Source organism: Quercus lobata, chromosome 11 (genome assembly GCF_001633185.2).
Source record: "Quercus lobata isolate SW786 chromosome 11, ValleyOak3.0 Primary Assembly, whole genome shotgun sequence".
In the NCBI taxonomy this organism is placed as follows: Eukaryota; Viridiplantae; Streptophyta; class Magnoliopsida; order Fagales; family Fagaceae; genus Quercus; species Quercus lobata.
The window spans coordinates 54443670-54463078 of record NC_044914.1 but is presented as its reverse complement, the minus strand read 5'-3'; the positions used below and the strand labels follow the sequence as shown (position 1 = coordinate 54463078).

The 19409-nt window shown below is 36.9% G+C and overlaps 1 protein-coding gene across 1 annotated transcript; it reads right to left on the bottom strand.

The window, feature by feature from the left end:
- Positions 1-10467: 10467 nt before the first annotated feature.
- LOC115967246 (probable mannitol dehydrogenase) lies at positions 10468-13228 on the bottom strand. Its single transcript, XM_031086307.1, has 6 exons — positions 13157-13228; positions 12703-12844; positions 12482-12595; positions 11486-11975; positions 10875-11028; positions 10468-10769 (listed from the first exon to the last, which is right to left on the bottom strand). The coding sequence occupies exons 2-6, from the start codon at positions 12768-12770 to the stop codon at positions 10564-10566; spliced, it is 1032 nt and encodes a 343-aa protein (XP_030942167.1). The 5' UTR covers positions 12771-12844; positions 13157-13228; the 3' UTR covers positions 10468-10563.
- Between the last annotated feature and the right edge of the window lie 6181 nt (positions 13229-19409).

Sequence of the window (19409 nt, the reverse complement as noted above, 5' to 3'; positions counted from 1 at the left end):
TTTTTTTTTTTCGAGACTGAACTTAGCAAAAGATACTAAGTTGCCTACGTACCCTTGAGAGGGATCAAGTCATCACGTAGTTCAAATGATTTTTTTTTTTTGATTTTTGATTTTTGATTTTTTTTTTGTTTTTCTTATGTGTTTTTTGCAAAAAAGGGGGCGCAGTGTGTAATAGTGGGTATCACCACTGATCGAACCCGAGATGGCCTCAAGGGTGACACGGGCGTCCAACCGCTACGCCACACTCGCAATTGTTGTCATGAAGTGAGATTAATTTCTCTTTATTGGTACGCTTTGAAGGGTAATGGGAAGACATCATGTACTCTTGCAGCGCTACAGTGGGTAGTTTAAGCTCTTACCGAGGAGCAATTCTTGATTTTCAAGCATAGAAGCGTTTGAGGAACTTCCCATTGATGGGGCCGATCCTTACACCATCATTATCAATCAACTTGTAAGCTCCATTGGTGTAGACTTCTTGCACAACATAAGGTCCATCCCATTTTGAAGTGAACTTATTGCCTGTACGATGAGTTGTGATGATAGGTCTTCGAACGGCGAGGACTAAGTCACCAACTTGGAATGATCATGGCTTGACTCTTTTATTGAATGCACTTGAAAGACGAGCTTGGTAGCATTCAAGGCGTTGTTGGGCCTCGAGCCTTTTTTCATCAAGTGCCTCTAATTCTTGCAACCTGAGCTTGGCATTTTCTTCTCCAGTCAATCCTTCTTGAATGGCAATCCGTAATGATGGGATTTGGCGTTCTAAAGGAAGGACGGCTTTCACTCCGTAGACAAGAGAATATGGCATTGCTTGAGTAGGCGTTCGAAATGTTGTTCGATATGCCCATAATGCTTCTCCGATTCTTTCATGCCAGTCTCGCTTTGTCTTGGATACCACTTTTTTCAACAAACTGCCAAGTGTTTTGTTAAACGCTTCAGCTAGTCCATTTGCCGGGGCATTGTACATGGAAGAGTTGTATTGTTTAAATTCAAACTTCTCACATAGCTCTGTCATCAGCCTATTGTAAAATGGTTTGCCATTATCAGTTATGATATACCGAGGGACACCATACCGATAGATCAAATGAGTTCGAATGAAATTGACCACCGTTTCTTTCTTTACTTCCCTAAGGGGTATAGCTTCCGCCCATTTTGAAAAGTAGTCAGTTGCGGCCAAGATGTACAAGTGGCCACCGGATGACTTTGGTAATGGCCCTATTGCATCAAGACCCCATGCATCAAAAGGCCAAGAAGCTACAGTTGGGTGTAGAGGTTCTGGCAGTTGATGGATGAAGTTTGCGTGATATTGGCAAGCTTCGCACTTCTTAGCGCATTCCATAGAATCTTGCACCATTGTAGGCCAATAGTAACCCATTCGTTTGATCCTATAATGTAACTTAGGACCTGACTGATGTGCGCCGTATATTCCAGAATGAGCCTCCTCTAAGGCTTGTTTAGCCTCCTCCTCTCCTAAGCAACAGAGAAACAATCCATCAAATGAACGGCGAAAGAGAGTGTCTTTATAGTAAATGAATCGAGCAGCCCTCCGCCGAATCTCAGTCTTGTGGCGTTTATCATCCGGGAGTCTTCCATGTTGAAGGTATTCAATGATCACTTGTCGCCAATCTTCTTTTTCGACAAGGCATACAGAAATGATGTTGGCTTGCTCTTCTTCTTCTTCTTCAACCACAAGAGGTATTACCCACCTTTGGGAAATAGCGACTTTGGTTGTTTCTTCTTGGGATAATGCTAAGGCAGTAGCCAAATTAGCTAAAGCATCGGCCTGTCTATTCTCCTTCCTTGGTATATGCTCCAATGTAGTAGTCTCAAAATTTGATAGCAACTTCTTCGCATATTTGCAATAGGGGATGAGGTCTTCTTTCTTGACGTCATATTGCTCCAAGATTTGGTTAATAATTAATTTGGAATCCCCAAAGATCTCAAGTTGCGCTATGCCCATCTCAATGGCCATTTGTAGACCAATAATCAATGCTTGATATTCAGCTACGTTGTTAGAGCAAAGTTCGCTTAATGAGAACGAGTACAGAAGTATTTGCCTTTGTGGAGAAACAAACACTACACCTGCCCCCGCTCCTTCTCGACATGCAGCCCCATCGAAAAACATCATCCATGGTGGCATTTCTTCAATGTAAAACACATCTTCATCCGGGAAATCATCGGAGAACTCCCAATCAGATGGAACTGGGTGATCAGCTAAAAAATCTGCCAATGCTTGACCTTTGACAGCTTTTTGTGGAATGTATGCAAGGTCATATTGTTGTAGCAAGACTGCCCATCGAGCTATACGACCCGAAACTACTGGCCTAGAAAGGACATATTTGATCGGATCCGCCTTTGCTATCAAACGGACTGTATATGCTTGCATGTAGTGCTCCAGTTTGTCTATGGCAAAGAAAAGAGCGAGGCACATCTTTTCGATAGGAGAGTAATTTAATTCAGCCCCATTGAGAGTTCGACTTAGATAATAAAGGGCTCTTTCTTTCCCCTCTTTATTTTCCTGCGCCATAAGAGCACCTAGAGACCTTTCTTGGGCCGCAATATACAGCACCAAAGGCTTTCCTGGGATAGGAGCACCTAAAACTGGAGGATTAAGCAAGTACCTTTTGATGAGCGCAAAAGCATTGCTACAAGCCTCATCCCATTCAAAGTGCACATCCTTTTTCATCAATCTATTGAAAGGTTGACATCTACCGGCCAAATTCGAGATAAATCGTCGTATGTAGGCCAGTTTTCCCTGCAAGCCTCTAAGTTCTCGTAGATTCTTGGGCTCTGGCATTTTCTGGATAGCTTCAATTTTGGACTGGTCAATTTCAATACCGCGGTGCCTCACAATGAAACCAAGAAATTTTCCAGATGTTACGCCAAAAGCGCATTTGCGGGGGTTCATTTTAAGCTGATACTTTCTCAGTCGGGTGAGCACGGATCGTAGATCTGCCAGATGGTCTTCCCTCCTTTTTGTTTTAACCACCAAATCATCGACATAACACTCCACATATTTATGAAGTACATTATCAAAGATCTTCTGCATGGCCCGTTGATAAGTAGCACCAGCATTCTTTAGTCCAAAGGGCATCACTTTGTAACAGTAAATTCCTTTAGGGGTACGGAAAGCTGTAAGCTGCTCATCCTTAGGATTCATTCGAATTTGGTTGTAACCCGAAGATCCATCCATGAAAGATAAAGCTTCATGACCAGTAGTGGCATCAACCATGACCTCAGTGATGGGTAATGGAAAATCATCCTTAGGACATGCATTGTTTAAATCTCGAAAGTCAACGCACACTCGGATTTGTCCATTCTTCTTTTTGACAGGGACGATGTTAGCGATCCATTCCGGGTACTGTACTTCACGAATGAAGCCTGCTTCAATGAGCTTATTGACCTCGGTTTCTATTTGAGGGATAAGCTCTGGCCGAAAGCGTCTTTGAGCTTGTTTGACTGGGCGCACGCCCTTCTTTACTGCCAAATGGTGTAGAGCAATACTTGGATTGAGCCCAGGCATCTCCTTGTAAGTCCAAGCGAACACATCTTTGTACTCTACTAGGAGCTTGAGGTATCCTTCCTCTTCTTCAGGGGTAAGAAGCGCACTGATGAAAGTTGGCCGGGGTTCTTCAACAGTTCCTAAATTGATCTCTTTAAATTCATCAACTGTAGCTTGTCCTCCATCTTCCAAGGCTGGAGGAGCTTCATCGACCTCTTCATTGGTTGCTTCAGCATCTGACAGTGTACTCTCTTCTATTGTAATATGAAACGAGGATGATACCTCTTCAATTTCCTTATCATGGACGGGTGACTGACTTGTATGTACAATCGTTCGTCTTTTGACTTTGAGCGATCCTTCAGTGTTGATCTCCAAGGTAAAGTTACGTTTCATGCGCGAAGGAATGCTACTGCGAATCTCATCATTGGCTTTCTTCTCCCCTTGAACGTCAAAGTTTATTGAACTTTGAGAATGACTACCAATAGGCCTTTTCGTTGCCCCCAGTCGATCAAAGACTGATTTACAAGCAAGAGTGTCCCGATTTGGTGTTAAACAAGTTGTATTTAATCTGTCGAACACTGTGATTCGTGATGACGAGGCCTCGATGCGATCAAACACTGAGACATAGGGTGAAGAATGGTCTTTTCTTTGATTTGAACTTTCGCCGACCTCCACCGTTATGTATTGGGAACTCGAAGGATCACTTCTTTTCTTGATCCATATCTGAGCTGGTTGTTCGGGAGTATAACCTAATCCGGTCTTTGGGATATGAATTTCATGCCCTTCAAGCCTCATTTTCCTTTGTGTTTTGCTAAGGCCATGCATCTTTTCTCCGGTGGCTTCTGGAATTAGCTTCCCTAAATCTTCTTGTTTTGAGAAATCGTAGCCTGCTTTGGCTAACAGCCTATATGCCTTTGGGTCGAACCATTCTTTCGTCCGCTCACTTGGTAGCATACCATGCTCTATCGGACTTTGCGAAGACCTCACGAATCCAATTAACGGCTTCGAGGGCAAAGGGTTTGTGGACGAAGTTAAAGGCATGACATGATTTTCTTTCAATATGGCTACATCCTCCATCGTGAGCTTTGCAGGTCTTCCCATGTCTTTTGTAGGTTGAAGGCATTCCGCGAATGGTGATTGTCCATTCTTGCGATGTGATAATGGTATATACCGGAGGAAGGATTCTGGGTCTTTCTTTGGGGAAGAAATGTCCTTCTTGGCGATGAATTTAACATGCTCCTTTTCATCCTGTTTACTTTTCATAGACGGGATCTCAACTGGAAGAACCTCGCTAGAAATGTCTTCTTTTGCATAAAATTTTGCATCAGCAAAATGAGCTTCGGTTTCTGCAAAAGGCTTTAAATTGGCATCGACCTTTTTTATTCCATTTTGAAAGAACTTGAAGCATTGATGCAAGGTTGATGGCACTATTCCATTTTCATGGATCCAAGGACGTCCTAACAACATGTTGTAGGTCGTCTTAGCGTCAATGACGTGGAACAAGACGTTGCTTTTCAATTCTCCAATGGATAATTCTAGGTGGATTAGGCCGATTGCACGTTGTCCTCCTTGATTAAAACCTTGGATGACCAAACGACTGTGTGATAATTCTTCCATAGTAAAACCCAGTCGTTTCATGGTCATTTTTGGAAGTATGTTAACGGCTGAACCTCCATCAACAAGGATAACGGCTGAACCTCCATCAACAAGGATACGCTCGATCCTTTGTTCACGAACATAACCAGAGACATAGAGTGGGCGATTGTGGGGCTTAGAGCCTGACAAGAGATCCTCATCAGTAAAGGTTAAGTCTGGAGAGCATGCGTAACATTCTTGTGTTTGTTGAAGCGTATTGGTATGAGGGGCGTATATCTCTGGCTCCTCAAGAGCTTGGGTGAGCACTTCTTTTGGTGATGTGGAGGATTGCAAGGGTTCAACTTCATCGGCCTGAGATTGGAGTTCCTCCAAAGATGACAAGGTTTCTTTTGGATCACCATGGTTGACATCCTCTTTTTCGTCCTGAATTTCGCAACGAGAGACTGTGTGGATGGCCTCGGCTGAGTCATTTTGAAAGAATTTTCTGGGGAAGAATTCTTCCAATGTGATGCGCTTTCGAGATTTTTGGATTTGTGCTGAATCTTCATACACTTTTGTTCCCAGTCTCCCTTGCCTTTTATCGCTCATTCTTTTTGACCGAGGCTGAATCTGGTTTTGTGCTCTTCTGGACTCTCGGGTGATCAAATGAAGAGGGAATGCTCGTTTCTTCTTCCATCTCTTGCGAGTAACTATCGTCCAGCCTTCTTCCTCATCCATCGTTGACCTTTTATCATCATTTGAATTATAATCAGGTGCTTTTTGTGAGAGCTGAACTTGAACCGGTTCCAGAGAACCAAAATGGATGAGCGTGGTATTTGCCCCTTGCTTAGTAGTTGGAGACATGGAACTAGGTAACCCACAAGAAAATGTGACAAGGTTTGACTGAGCAACATCATTAAAATCCAAGTCAATTTTCCTTTCCTTGGCTAGCTTCATGATGAGTTCTTTAAGAACAAAGCATTTTTGGATTGGATGACTTATAATGCGATGATACCTACAATAGTTCGGGTCATCAACTTTTCTCATCTCTTCCGGTCGTTTGCATTCTGGCAATTCAATTAATTTCAACTTGAGCAGTTGTTCTAGCATTTCAGGCATATCGGCGTCTAGAAAAGGATAGACCTTTTGTTCCCATTCCTTAAGTGATGAGCGACGCGTCTCACGTTGTTGACCTCCTTCGGGCCTCTTTTCATTGGCCTTCACATTTTTTGTTGAAATTTTGACTGGGGCAGGATTGACATTCATTGAGTCTTTGATATTACTTTTCGCATTCCTGTCATTTTTCCTTATTTCCCGCCTTTCTTTTCTTTCCTCAGGTACGGGAGGTTTCGTATTTCCATGGCTGGAAATACTTAATTCCATGTCATGTGCACGAGTCGCCAACTCTTCAAATGTTCGAGGCTTTACTCCTTGAAGGATGTAAAGAAGTCCCCAATGCATGCCTTGGATGCACTTCTCTATAGCAGATATTTCAGTAAGTCTATCCTTGCAGTCTAGACTCAAAGAACGCCACCGGTTGATATAATCAACGACGGGCTCATCCTTCCACTGTTTAGTATTGGTAAGCTCCATCATGCTTACTGTGCGTCGTGTGCTGTAGAATCGGTTGAGAAACTCCCTTTCAAGTTGTTCCCAGCTATCGATTGATTCAGGCTCTAAGTCTGTATACCAATCAAAGGCATTCCCCTTTAGTGAACGGACAAACTGCTTTACAAAGAGGCCTCCTTGAGTCCCTGCATTCTCGCAAGTTTCTACAAAGTGAGCAATGTGTTGCTTAGGGTTTCCTTTGCCATCAAATTGCAAGAACTTGGGAGGTTGATACCCATTTGGCATTCTCATGTTATCAATGCGCTTTGTATAGGGTTTGGAATATATGAGAGAACTTGTGGAAGAACCTCCATATTGTGCTCGAATGGTATTTGTAATCATATCCTGCAGTTGTTGGACAGATATTGAGGCCATTGAGGTGGAATGTCCATGTTGAGAAGTGCCTTCACCTCCTTTTCCTTTATCACCCTTGGCGTTTTCTCCTTTGAAGGTAAAGCCAGGTGACTGCTCAGGGCCAAGACATGATTCACCCGAATCTTGTACCTCCAGCTTATTCATTAGGGTTGCAATTTTGACATCCTTTTCTTCAAGTGCCTTTGTGAGAAGGATGACCCTTTGTTCCATTTCAGCCATCTTTTCTTCCATGGTAGAGGTGTTAATCATCATTACTGGCATGACCTCTATAGATGACGGGGAAAATGATGAAACAGGATGAGTCAATGGTACTTCACTCCTTAAGTTTCTCATCACAAGTGAAGAGTTGATAGAAAAGGTCTTTGTTGGGGATGATTCATTACTGGTCTCCAAATCTTTCGAGGCAGATGAATCTTTAGTGGTAGCTTTCCTATTTGCAAGAAAGTTCAAAGAGGTGACAGCAGGAGGTTGGCTTTCTTGGGTTGGTTGAGGTTGGAGTCGATCAAGAGCTTTGGACCGACTGCGAGTGATTGGGCCGACATACTCATCAGCACTGGAATCATCAACCACTAATTTTCGGAAATTCTTGCTAGAGGCCATTGAAGCTAGTAGCAAAATGATGTCGAATTTCTTTTCTTTTGAAGGAGGAAGAGATGAGAGGCAGAGAGGTCCCACCGGGCGTGCCAGAATTTGTAAGCGACTAAATTTCTAGTTTGAAATAAATCAAACAAGTAAAATAGTTTCACAAATGCGAATTTTGTATTGATGATTGTGTGGTACAATTCTCTGGAATTACAAAAGAGTGATCCTCTAATTCGATCTTCTTGCAAAACTTATTGATTAGATTTATGGTAATGTGGATTTGACTTGAACACAAAATATCCTTCAATTTGGTTGAGGGATGGATCGAAGACTACTGAAACGGAATTACAATGAATCTCTGGCTGTGAGCTTGTTTAGAAATTCTTTGTTCTTCGCGTTCTTCGTGTTCTTCGTTTCTTCGTCTTCGAAGGTTTGTAGTGGAAGTTCTTCGGAGCTTTAGAGGCTTGAATCCGTTGAGCTTCAATGATTTGTGAGTTGTTGATGTTTTCGGACACTTTTGGCTTGATTCCCGTGAACTTTAGGATCTAGGCAGATGATCTGGATGATTCTGCTTCGAATGTTCTTCGATTTTGGGGTTGAAGTTCTTGAAGTTCTTGAAGGCTTTGAGGCTTGATCTTCGCAGAGCTTTTTCACTTCTGAATTCTGGTCTCCCTAAATGTCTTAGGAAGGCTTCTATTTATAGGAGTTTTGGGGTGGGTGAGCGACACGTGGCGGAGCTTGATTGGTGACACATGTCACAGCTTGATTGGTCCGCTTAAGTCATCCCTTACATGTGCGAGGTTGCTTGAGTCATCGTTTACACGTGCGAGGCTGCTTGAGTCATCGCTTACACGTGCGAGGCTGCTTGAGTCATCGCTTACACGCGCGAGGCTGCTTGAGTCATCGCTTACACGTGCGCTGATGCGTGATTGGCTCTTGCATGACACTTGGCAAATTTCTGTTGGCTTCTGAATAGTGATAGCAAAACCTAGCAGCAATACATGGTGTTCTGTAATTGGCTGTATTTTGTGGACTTGGTAATGTGACGTGTCAGCTTGTGATAGGTCGGGAATTTTCCCTCTCTACAATAAGCCAATACCCAAACTAGCTTAGGCTTGCAATCCCTCGTAAGCTCACAAAGTTTTAGCTTCATCTAACCATGAGATGGATTGATCATTGATGTTCTTTTAGGCAAATAGTAAAGTGCAATTCTATATCTCATTTTTGCTGTGAAATTGGCTCTTTAGCTTTCCTAGATTGATTATCGCTTGCCAACTTGAATTCCATTTCAGATTATGGAACCCACATATTATAAGATGAATGGTGTATATATGTGATACATAATATAATTTTCAATAAGATAAGCCTTTTATATATATATATATATATATATAAATAGAAAAGGAGCTTTGTTGGGTCGAATTTTTTTGTAGTAATATATAAATTATTTATTAAAATTAAAATTTTAATAGTTTGGACTCCCAAAAAAATATGTATTCCTCCCTCCCCATTAAAAAAAAAAAAAAAAAATCTTTTTAGGAACTTAAAGAAAATTTTCATTTTTAAAAAATGTAGTATCTCATGAAAACTAATAAGATTACATGTACATTATAAAAATTGTATAAAATCCCCCACTCAAATTCATTATTTTCGTAAGAAAGTAAATGACTAATCTTTAGTAGTTCCAATACAGTTATATTTAAGGTAATGGCTAAAAAATAAATTTATTGTCAAATCTAAAATATAACACTATTTGAAAAGAGTAATAAAATATTATATGAGTTTTAGGTTTTATCAATCCAGTTTCAACAATGTACTTTTTGAACTATGTATTCCATAAGCCCAGTTTTCATAACTTTCTATACTACTCAAACAGTTTTCTTCAATTTATTGCTATTTTCTTATTATTTTCTTTTGTTAAATTTGTTGATTTTTGAGATAGGAAAGAGTGCACAGTTTTATAAGAAGTCAATTGAAAAGAAAATCAAGTTAATGATTTAATTCTATACAGATAATGCATATCCATGATGCAACGTGGGTTCTTTCAGTATCTCCTTTTTATAAGATTAATGTGGATGGAGTTACTTTAATTTCTCAACTCAAAAGGAAGTGCAACTATTGCACTTAGCAAAAAGATTAGGACACCGATTGGGGCTCCTGAGACGAAAGTAAAAGTTTTTGAAGCCCGCTTTCAATTTGCTAAACATATGAGTATTCATGATTTTATTATTGAAGGTGACTCTCTCATTATCTCCAAGGCCTTGAGTGACCTTTCCCCTCTCCCACTTCAGTTGCCCCAATTATTTATAGGATGTTGTCCTCTATGCATGATTTTAGTAGAGTTCATATTTCTTATGTAGGTAGACAAGGCAATCATCTTGCTCATTTATTAGCTAAACATGCTTAAGGCATTATTGATTTTCCTATCGGGATCGAAGAGAATCCTTATTTTTAGAACAAGCTCTTCACCATGATGTACCGCCACTTTTCATTCTGAATAAAGTTTAAGCTATTCCCATTAAAAAAAAAAAAAAAAAATCTCTTTTAGCATGTTAAAAATAGTGTATTATTATTTTTTTTCCCTTAGCATATTTGTAATTAGAAGAAATGTGCCTTTAAAAAATGATAGTAAGTTGGCAATGAAACTAAATTTGATATTTTAACATAACACATATATATCCTTATTAAAGGAAAAAAAAAAAAAAAAAAGTAGAAGAAAAGATAAATCCTTATTATCAAGAAGTTAAATGTAAACTCAAAAATATTACAGGCAAACAACAAAGAATACCCAAGAGAAGTACAAACTGGGTAACAAAATCCAACAAGCCAGATCCAGTACATGGGTAAGGACAACAGAAATGTGTAACTATAATTTATACTACATAAGAAGCATAACTAATTTAAGAAGTGGCAACAAGGACTCAAAATGAAGAATTTAAGGTGTTTGCAACATCAATGACAAAGCGATATTTAACGTCACCCTTGGCAAGCCTTTCCATGGCAGTGTTCACATAGTCCATAGGGATAACTTCAATATCTGCTATAATATTGTGCTTTGCAGCAAAATCAACCATCTCCTGTGTCTCTTTCATTCCCCCTGCAGCGCTACCACCAATAAGTTTCCTTCCTGTTTAACCATGTACAATTAGAAAAACAAGGAACCACTATAACTCAAAAAAAAAAAAAAATGATCATCTTCATTTGAAATAGACCCTTAAAAATAAACATTTACCCATAATTAAAGGAATATATGGTATTTCAGGAGCCTCTGTTGGAACACCAACTGCAACCAATTTTCCATTCGTCTTCAACAAATTAATCAATGGCAGTATAGAGTGAGGGCCTGAAACTGTGTCGATGATACCGTCCATTGTGCCCATGGCAGCCTAAAAAAAAGGATATAAGGTTGAATCTCGGTTACACAAAAAAGAAATTCATAGTATCTTGACCTTCTAATAAAGTGAAATCATCTCATATTTATATAAAAATAAATTGAAAATTTGAACACCACATTTTATGCAATTGCAATTGGTCCAATCATTATGGTCCAAAAATGCGATATGATATCTCATGTTTCCGATACATGCAATGAGCCTCTCATAACTAGTGGATCTTATACACTTATAGGGCTTACATATTACGAGAGAGCCTGATGCATTTATCTAAGGCAGCTAATAATCATTCCAAAAACACAATGTGAAATGCAACTATGCCTAAGCCCTATGCTTTGCTTGAAGCTCATTTTTTTGACGTGTGTTGTATGCTGATTTGGATATCTATAGCGTATCTTTGAGTGAGATATCTTGTATTAGTTCAAAATAAGATCAATTAGTTCTTAGTTACCTGCAATTGCTCTTGGTCATGACTAACCAAAAATGAATCCACCCCAAGCCGTTCCACTGCTTCATTTTTCTTGCTTGGAGAGGTGCTTATTACTGTGACCTTCATACCTAGAGCTTTGGCAAACTTCACAGCCACATGACCCAATCCACCAAGCCCAACCACACCCAAATGTTGACCAGGCTTACAGAGTCCATAGTACATCATGGGACTGTACACAGTAATCCCAGCACACAAAAGTGGAGCAGCACCATGTAAAGGCAAACTATTTGGAATTAACACTGCAAAATGCTCATCTATGACTATGTTTTCAGAATATCCACCAAAGGTTTTTAAGGTCCAAATCATTTCTGGGCAATAAACTTCCAAGTCCTGTTTGCAGTTTTCACATGAGCCACATGAGCCCACCATACAGCCCACTCCAGCTTTATCTCCAATTTTGAATTTTGTGACATTGTGCCCAACCTTTGTCACCTCACCCACAATCTCGTGCCTATAAAAAATTGAAAAACATTTATAGAAAACAAAAACTATGATCCAATATCTCTCTAAAGAATTATTCAACAAAATATGACTCTTGTAGGTTATCATGTCATTCTACCAAAAAAATATCTTCTAATAATTATATCAAGTCACTTATGTAACAATCTAATAAGTAAATCTCGTATGATTCAATTTATATATATATACTAAAAAAGTATCTTCTAATAATTATATGAAGTCACTCATCTAACAATCTAATAAGTGAATCTCGTATAATTCAATTTTTATATATATATATATATATATATATATAAAAGGTAATCGACAATTCACTTTTCATATGCATAGATCAAACTTTCAAATAGGTTAAACCATTAAAAGGAACCTTTTAAATCACACATGCATTAAATTAAAGAAAAAAAATGAAATGAACATTTATTTTTAATGTAAATATGAAATGAACATAATTGTCAAACAAAATTCACACAAAATTTCATAAACATGTTGAAAGATTACCCTGGGACAAATGGATAGCTAGTCATTCCTGCCTCATTCTTAGCGAAATGAAGGTCGGAGTGGCAAATCCCACAAAAGAGTATCTTTATGGTGATATCATTGTCGTCATTAGCCCTATATAAAATAGCAAGTCAATGCCATGTAGCATTTGCACAATTTGATGAGCTTATAAACTCTTATTGATAAATAATATCAAGTAAAATATATAAATAAATAAGTACCTTCTCTCGAAGTGAAAAGGGGAGAGAATTCCTGAAGAATCTCTAGCTGCCCATCCATAGGTGTTCATTTTTTTCTTTTTTCTTTTCTATTGTTGATGCTTTTGACTTTTCTTCTTGTGTTTTGATTAGCTAAAAGAGTATGCTGAAAATTGACAAAAATATGATTGTACTTAAGAAAAAAATGGTTTAAAAACTGTAAATCAACAAATAAACTAAAAAACACTAAGCCTACTTTTGACATTTAAAATTTGGGATTTTTTGTTTTTCATTTTGGTCCCTTAACATAAGTTTGAGGTTTTTCATTTTGCACCAAGAAAACAGTCTTTCAATAAAAAATCTAAAACTTAAGGAACTAAAATGAAATTAATCCCAAATTTTATAGACAAAAGGTGTAATCTAAACTCACCTTTTTTTTTTATAGAGAGAAAGGTAAGAACTACTAATCTATACGCACCTTGATTATGGATAGTTGATGGGAATGAAACTTATGGTGATCAATAGAAGAGTCTCTAGTGATGGGTTTAATTTATAGCATACCATAATGTGGGCAGCAAGAAATGTGAGGTCAGTGAAGCATTCAATATTATCTCGGAAGAGACAAGTCATTAGTCAATGATGCACGCATAGTGGTGGGCTTTTCATCAACTTTTCCAACAAGTAACCAAATAAGAAAGAAAAATAAAAATGTTTATCCTATATTTATTGTGTGTCTAGGGTCCACTGTTTATAACTTTAGTCTATAACTATAAAGATTGTACCATTTTGTAATTATACTATAATTATGTAATTTTTTATAAACTAGATTTAAAACACTATTAAAGTTAGGCTATTTTGTAAATATTATTGTTTACTAAATATATATATTTATACAAATAAAAGAAAGAAAAAACTTTTCAAATCCCTCCTAGTTTACAATAGCAGGTTGAAGAGTTAAACCAATTGCACGTAGATTTTCATTCACTTGGTTTTTTGCTTAGGGGTGATTATTCAGACCTGATGTAGTATACGTGAATTTGTGATTCAAGTTCAATATGATAAAGATTCTAACTTAAAAAAAAAAAAAAAATAATAATATATATTATAAAATTATTTTGATGGCACCTGGACAATATTTGGGCCCAGGCCCTTTGCCATATTCAGATTAGCTCATATTCTCAGCCCTGCCTACTGGTTGGACCAAGGCTTGTCCAAGATGAAAGAAGCCTCTGCCCAAATTCAGAGCCCATTCCACAAATAATCTAACAAAATGCACACAGCTTAATCCAAAATTCAAAGGAACTTCTCGGCTAGACCCAACAAGATTGAATAAGAAACAGTATCAAATTTGAAGTTTTGGCATCCTTTTTTTTTTTTTTTTTTTTTTTTTGAGAAACAAGTTTTGGTATCCAAGAACCAAGAAATTCAACTCTTTTTTTATTTTATTTTGGGGATAAACTATTGCATTGCATCTTAAGTAGTACATTCCTACAATTTCACATTTTGATTAACAAAACAAACTACTACTCTAAAGTCTTACCACATTGGTCAATGATGTAACCTTGTAAGCCAATAGTCGAGTTAAATTTTTTTTTTTCACTTACAAATTGCAACAAGTTAATAAGTAGATAATATCTGATATTTGTGGTTTAAATCTCACATCTCCCTTCTATCTACCTATAATTTTAAAATTTAAACAAATAAATAAATAAAACCAACAACACGCTTAATTTCTTCAATCCTTTTTATCTGTGATTAAAATAGTTAATTACCACCAATCATATTCCAAACAAGGTACTTTCTTTGAGTTGATTAAAAGTATTTATATGTATGGTTGCGATTTGGATTCCCAATTTCATTCATTCATACTTATTGAATTAATTTATAATATGACGTTGAGATTATGAAAGTGATGACAAACATTAGAACATTAGGAGATATAAATGCTAGCAATGTAGAAGGGAAACATTTGGTGTCATAATCAAGTGAGCCAAATCAGAAAAAAAAAAGTGAGCCAAATCAGAAAGCATATTGTTCACCAAACTTGGTGAGGAAAATTTAATGGAGTTGGTATGAACTATGAATCTTTGCAATCATTAATTTAATCGACTGGCCTACTACTATCTTGGTGGTTTGGTCTCTATGGTAGGACCATTAAGTAGCTTTTTTATTTTTTTAATTACATGACCCATAAAGTAATTAAATTCAAACCAATTTCTTACTCATTGAATATACTCTCCAAACATAGTCTAAATTTCTTTAGCTTAACTATTTAGTTAGTCATTTAGTTCAAGTTCTAAAATTTCTAATTAAATCATATTCAAGTTCGTATGATTTGAAGTCATAAATTTTTTGAACGTTGAGTACTACTTGTAGGGCATACTTTAGAGTCGAGACAAGCATCTATAAACCCCTTTATTCAATCCTTCTCCTTTCTACTTCCTATTTATCAAAAAGGGATTTATAAGCCAATGGGCACACTTGCTTTAAGCGTGCTATCCCTCATAAGCTTACAAAGTTTTAGCTTCATCTATGAGATGGATTGATGTTGTTTTAGGCAAATAGCAAAGTGCAATTCTATATCTCATTTTTGTTGTGAAATGGGTTCTTGTAGCTTCCTTAGATTGATTATCGCTTGCCAACTTGAATTCCATTTCAGATTATTGAACCCATATACTGTAAGATAAATGATGTACATATACGATATACAATACATAATACAATTTTTAATAGGATAAGCCTTTATATATATATAGAAACATAGCTTTGTAAGATAAATGATGTACATATACGATACATAATATAATTTTCAATAGGATAAGCCTTTATATATATATATATATATATAGAGAGAGAGAGAGAGAGAGAGAGAGAGAGAGCTTTGTTGGGCCCAATTTTTTGTAGTAATTTATATATTTTATTTATTAAAATTAAAAATTTTAATAGTTTGGACTCCCCAAAAAGTATGTATTCTTCCCTCCCCCTAAAAAATCTCTTTTAAGGAACTTAAAGAAAGTTTTTTTTTTTTTTTTTTTTTTTTGGTTTTTTAAATGTAGTATCTCATAAAACTAATAAGATTACAAGTACATTATAAAAATTATATAAAGTCCCCCACTCAAATTCATTATTTTTGTAAGAAAGTAAATGACCAATCTTTAGTAGTTCTAATACAGTTATATTTAAGGTATATGGCTAAAAAACAAATTCATTGTCAAATCTAAAATATAACACTATTTGAAAAGATTAATAAAATATTATATGAGTTTTAGGTTTTGTCAATCCAGTTTCAACAGTGCACTTTTTGAACTATGTATTCCATATGCTTAGTTTTCATAACTTTCTAGACTACTCAAATATTTTTCTTCAATTTATTGCTATTGTCTTCTTCTTATTTTCTTGTGCTAAATTTGTTGAATTTTGAGATAGGAAAGAGTGCAAAGTTACATAAGAAGTCAATTGAAAAGAAAATCAAGTCTTTTTTTTTTTTTTTTTTTTTTGAGAGATTGATTGGAATGATAATTTTTTGAAATGATTATTGATTGGCATGTTGCTTTAGTATATGCGGGTCAACTAATTGTTAAATGTGTTTTAAATCTAGTGAATTTCACAAATTTGTTAATATTGTGAGGGGTAAATGAAATTACTTTTTTGAAGTAAAAATTCAAAAGTTTCATTAAAGCAAAAATTATCTCATGTGAATTGGGTTAAAAATATATTATAATTACAATATAAATGCTTAATTTAAATTCAATTTTTTTCCATTAATTTATTTAAAATTTATAAGACTTTCAACTATATAATAATATATGACTTATTCCATTTCATTTCTCCTAAAATAGTAATTAATAATTTTTGGCATATAATTAATTATAGGACAGATGGCTAATTTGGCAAATTAAGTATCATTAATCACATGGCTATGTCACGTGAAATAAAAAAAAAAAAAAAAATGAGCCAAGCCAACCAATCCTAGCCTAGGTCATTAGTTTTTGATTGAATTTCTATTCAACATTTCAGATTGAGATTGAGTCAAGCTCAGTTATCTCATTGTATTTTATAGCATATGGTTATTGTAAACTTGTAATCTTCTTTTCTTTTTTCTTTTTTTAGAAAGAAGCTGTAAATATTATTAAAAACAGTAACTAAATTGGCTCGAATTACAGCATAGAGGTGAGGTGGAACAACTTTCATCGACACACATTAACCTATGACATATTGACATGTATTGCATGCCAACAAGGTGCAATAAAGTTGCCTTCACGACATACATGAAAGAAGCTGATACTTTGGATTCCACTGCAAAAACCTGGAAATCTCAATCAAGTGCCCAAAAAAAAAAAAAAAAAAATGACCCAAAGAAGCCAAAGGAGGAGCTGGGTCTCTTAATGAGTCAACAACACAGCTTAATGAAGTGAAGTGATTTTGAATAAACATTATATCAATACCACACCAATCACCATATCAGAATTTTTAAGTTTCAACTCCAATAATGTCCTGTGATCCTAATTTAGACAATAGTTATAAATCTCACGGATTCTCAGGCCTGCCTACAAGTTGGACTGAGATTTGTTGAAGCTTGAAAAAGTTAAAAAAAAAAAAAAAAAAAAAAAAAATCCCAAATCGAAAGCCCATTGGGTTCAATTGATAATTTGCACGCTTGTTTCATGTATGTGTTGTGTGTTATTCTATTGCTTGTGGTAGTTTTTCAATCAAAAGCGGAAGAAAAATTATAAATTGTGGGGTTCTTTTGATTAATTATGTCTAGGGATGGCAAAATGAACCCGACCCGTGGGTACCCGGTCCGACCCGACCCTAATGGGTCGGGTAAAACCCGATCCGTTTAACATTAGGGTCGGGTCTGGGTTTTAATTAAAAAACCCGAAGCGGGTTCGGGTCGGGTCCGGGTATTAGGCATACCCGGCCCGAACCCGACCCGTATATATAATATTAAAAAAAAAAAAAAAAAAACCCTAACTATAAATACTCACTTTTCTCCCAAATCCCTCAAACCCATTCTTATCCTCTCATTCTCTCCCAAGCCGCCTCCCATTCTTTCCCTCACCCTCACTTTCACTTGAGCAAGATCGCCGGTGCCGGGGCCGCTGCTTCACCTCCCATGCTCACATCGCCGGCGTCGCTTCTCACTTCTCCAGCGCCGCTGCTCCTTGCATACTTCGCCTCGCCTCGCCGACGCCGCTCCGTTCTCCACCTTGCTGGTCTTTCCTCCCTAGCTCCTTCACCTTGCCGCAGCCTGTAAGCGCCGCTGCTCCTCCCTCACCTCGCTAGGCCCTCCTCCACCTCACAAGGCCGCAACTCTCTCATCTCCCTCACCTCGTTGTGAACTCAAGCTTTTGTAGTGAAAATCGTTCTTTTTGTTCAAAGAATCAAATTTGTAATTTCCAGTTTTAGTGCTATTTTGGTTGAATAGATTGATTTGTTTGATTTGACTTTGTAGGGTCTTATTGTTCAGACCTAGGGTTTGTATGTTAATTCTTGTTTTTGCTTTTGATGTGGGAAAATATTGTAATGAAAAAAAAAAAAGGTTTTCCGATCTGTTGGTTGCTGAGAAAATAATGGGTTTTCTTGAGTCTTCTTTTTCCCCTCCTGTTTGGTTGCCGAGAAAATCAATATTAGGCCAACGTTTTTTTTTTTTTTGATTGGGCCACAGAATGGGCCCTCAAGTACCACGGCCCAATGGGGCCCGTGGAGCCCGCGGGGCCCGGCGGGGGCGGGTCCGGGCCCCGGAAAGAAAATCCGTTTAGTAAACGGGCCGGGTCTGGGGCGTGGGTCTTGACCCGCGGGTCGGGTTCGGATATGAAAAAACCCGGTCCGAACCCGACCCGTTGCCATTCCTAATTATGTCATAAGGATACCCAACAAAGGTAATGCAGAAATAAGTACTTCAATGAAATTATCAGTTTATTTTCTTATGAGCATTGAGATTGATTTAATTCTATATAGATAATGCATAATCAAATTGTGTTTGAGCTTGTTAACAAAGGCATAGTCCTTCTTTTTCTTAGTATATTTGTAACTAGAAAAAAAATGTGGCTTACAAAAATTCTAGTAAGTTGGCAATGGAATTTTTTTTTTAGAAAGGAAATAATAGTAAACTTTATTTGTTGAAAATTATGTTATACAATGGGAAAGAGAAAAAAGGGACATTATTCTAACCAAACAAAAGCCTTCTCATTCTCTTTAGCAACACCTAACAGGAGTTATAGTAGTACAATTACAATTTAAATATACACTAAAAAAAGAAAAGTACAAAAACTTTAACAAATAATAGAAATATCTTCTAAAATCCAAGCAATTCTAGAAGACAACTTATACTAATAATTTTCATGGAGAGTAGTAAGGTTGAAGAACTGCCATGGATAAATCCTTATTAAAAACAAAAACTCAAATAAATTCTTATTATCAAGATGTTAATATAAACTAACAAATATTATAGTCAAATAACAAACAATACCAAGAGAAGTACAAATTAGGTAACAAAATCCAACAAGCCAAATCTAGTACATAGGTAAGGACCACAAAAATGTGTAACTATAATTTATACTGCATAAGAATCATAACTAATTTAAGAAGGGCACCAACGAGTCATGTGAAGGACTCAAAATGAAGAATTTAAGGTGTGTGCAACATCAATGACAAAGCGATATTTAACGTCACCATTGGCAAGTCTTTCCATGGTAGTGTTCACATCATCCATAGGAATAACTTCAACA

Coding starts and splice junctions, on each gene's coding strand:
- LOC115967246 (XM_031086307.1), bottom strand. CDS start 12,770: ATGAACACCTATGGATGGGCAGCTAGAGATTCTTCAGGAATTCTCTCC. Junction 11,976..12,481: donor AGCTATCCATTTGTCCCAGG/GTAATCTTTCAA, acceptor AATTTTTTATAG/GCACGAGATTGTGGGTGAGG. Junction 10,770..10,874: donor ATATATTCCTTTAATTATGG/GTAAATGTTTAT, acceptor ATGGTTAAACAG/GAAGGAAACTTATTGGTGGT.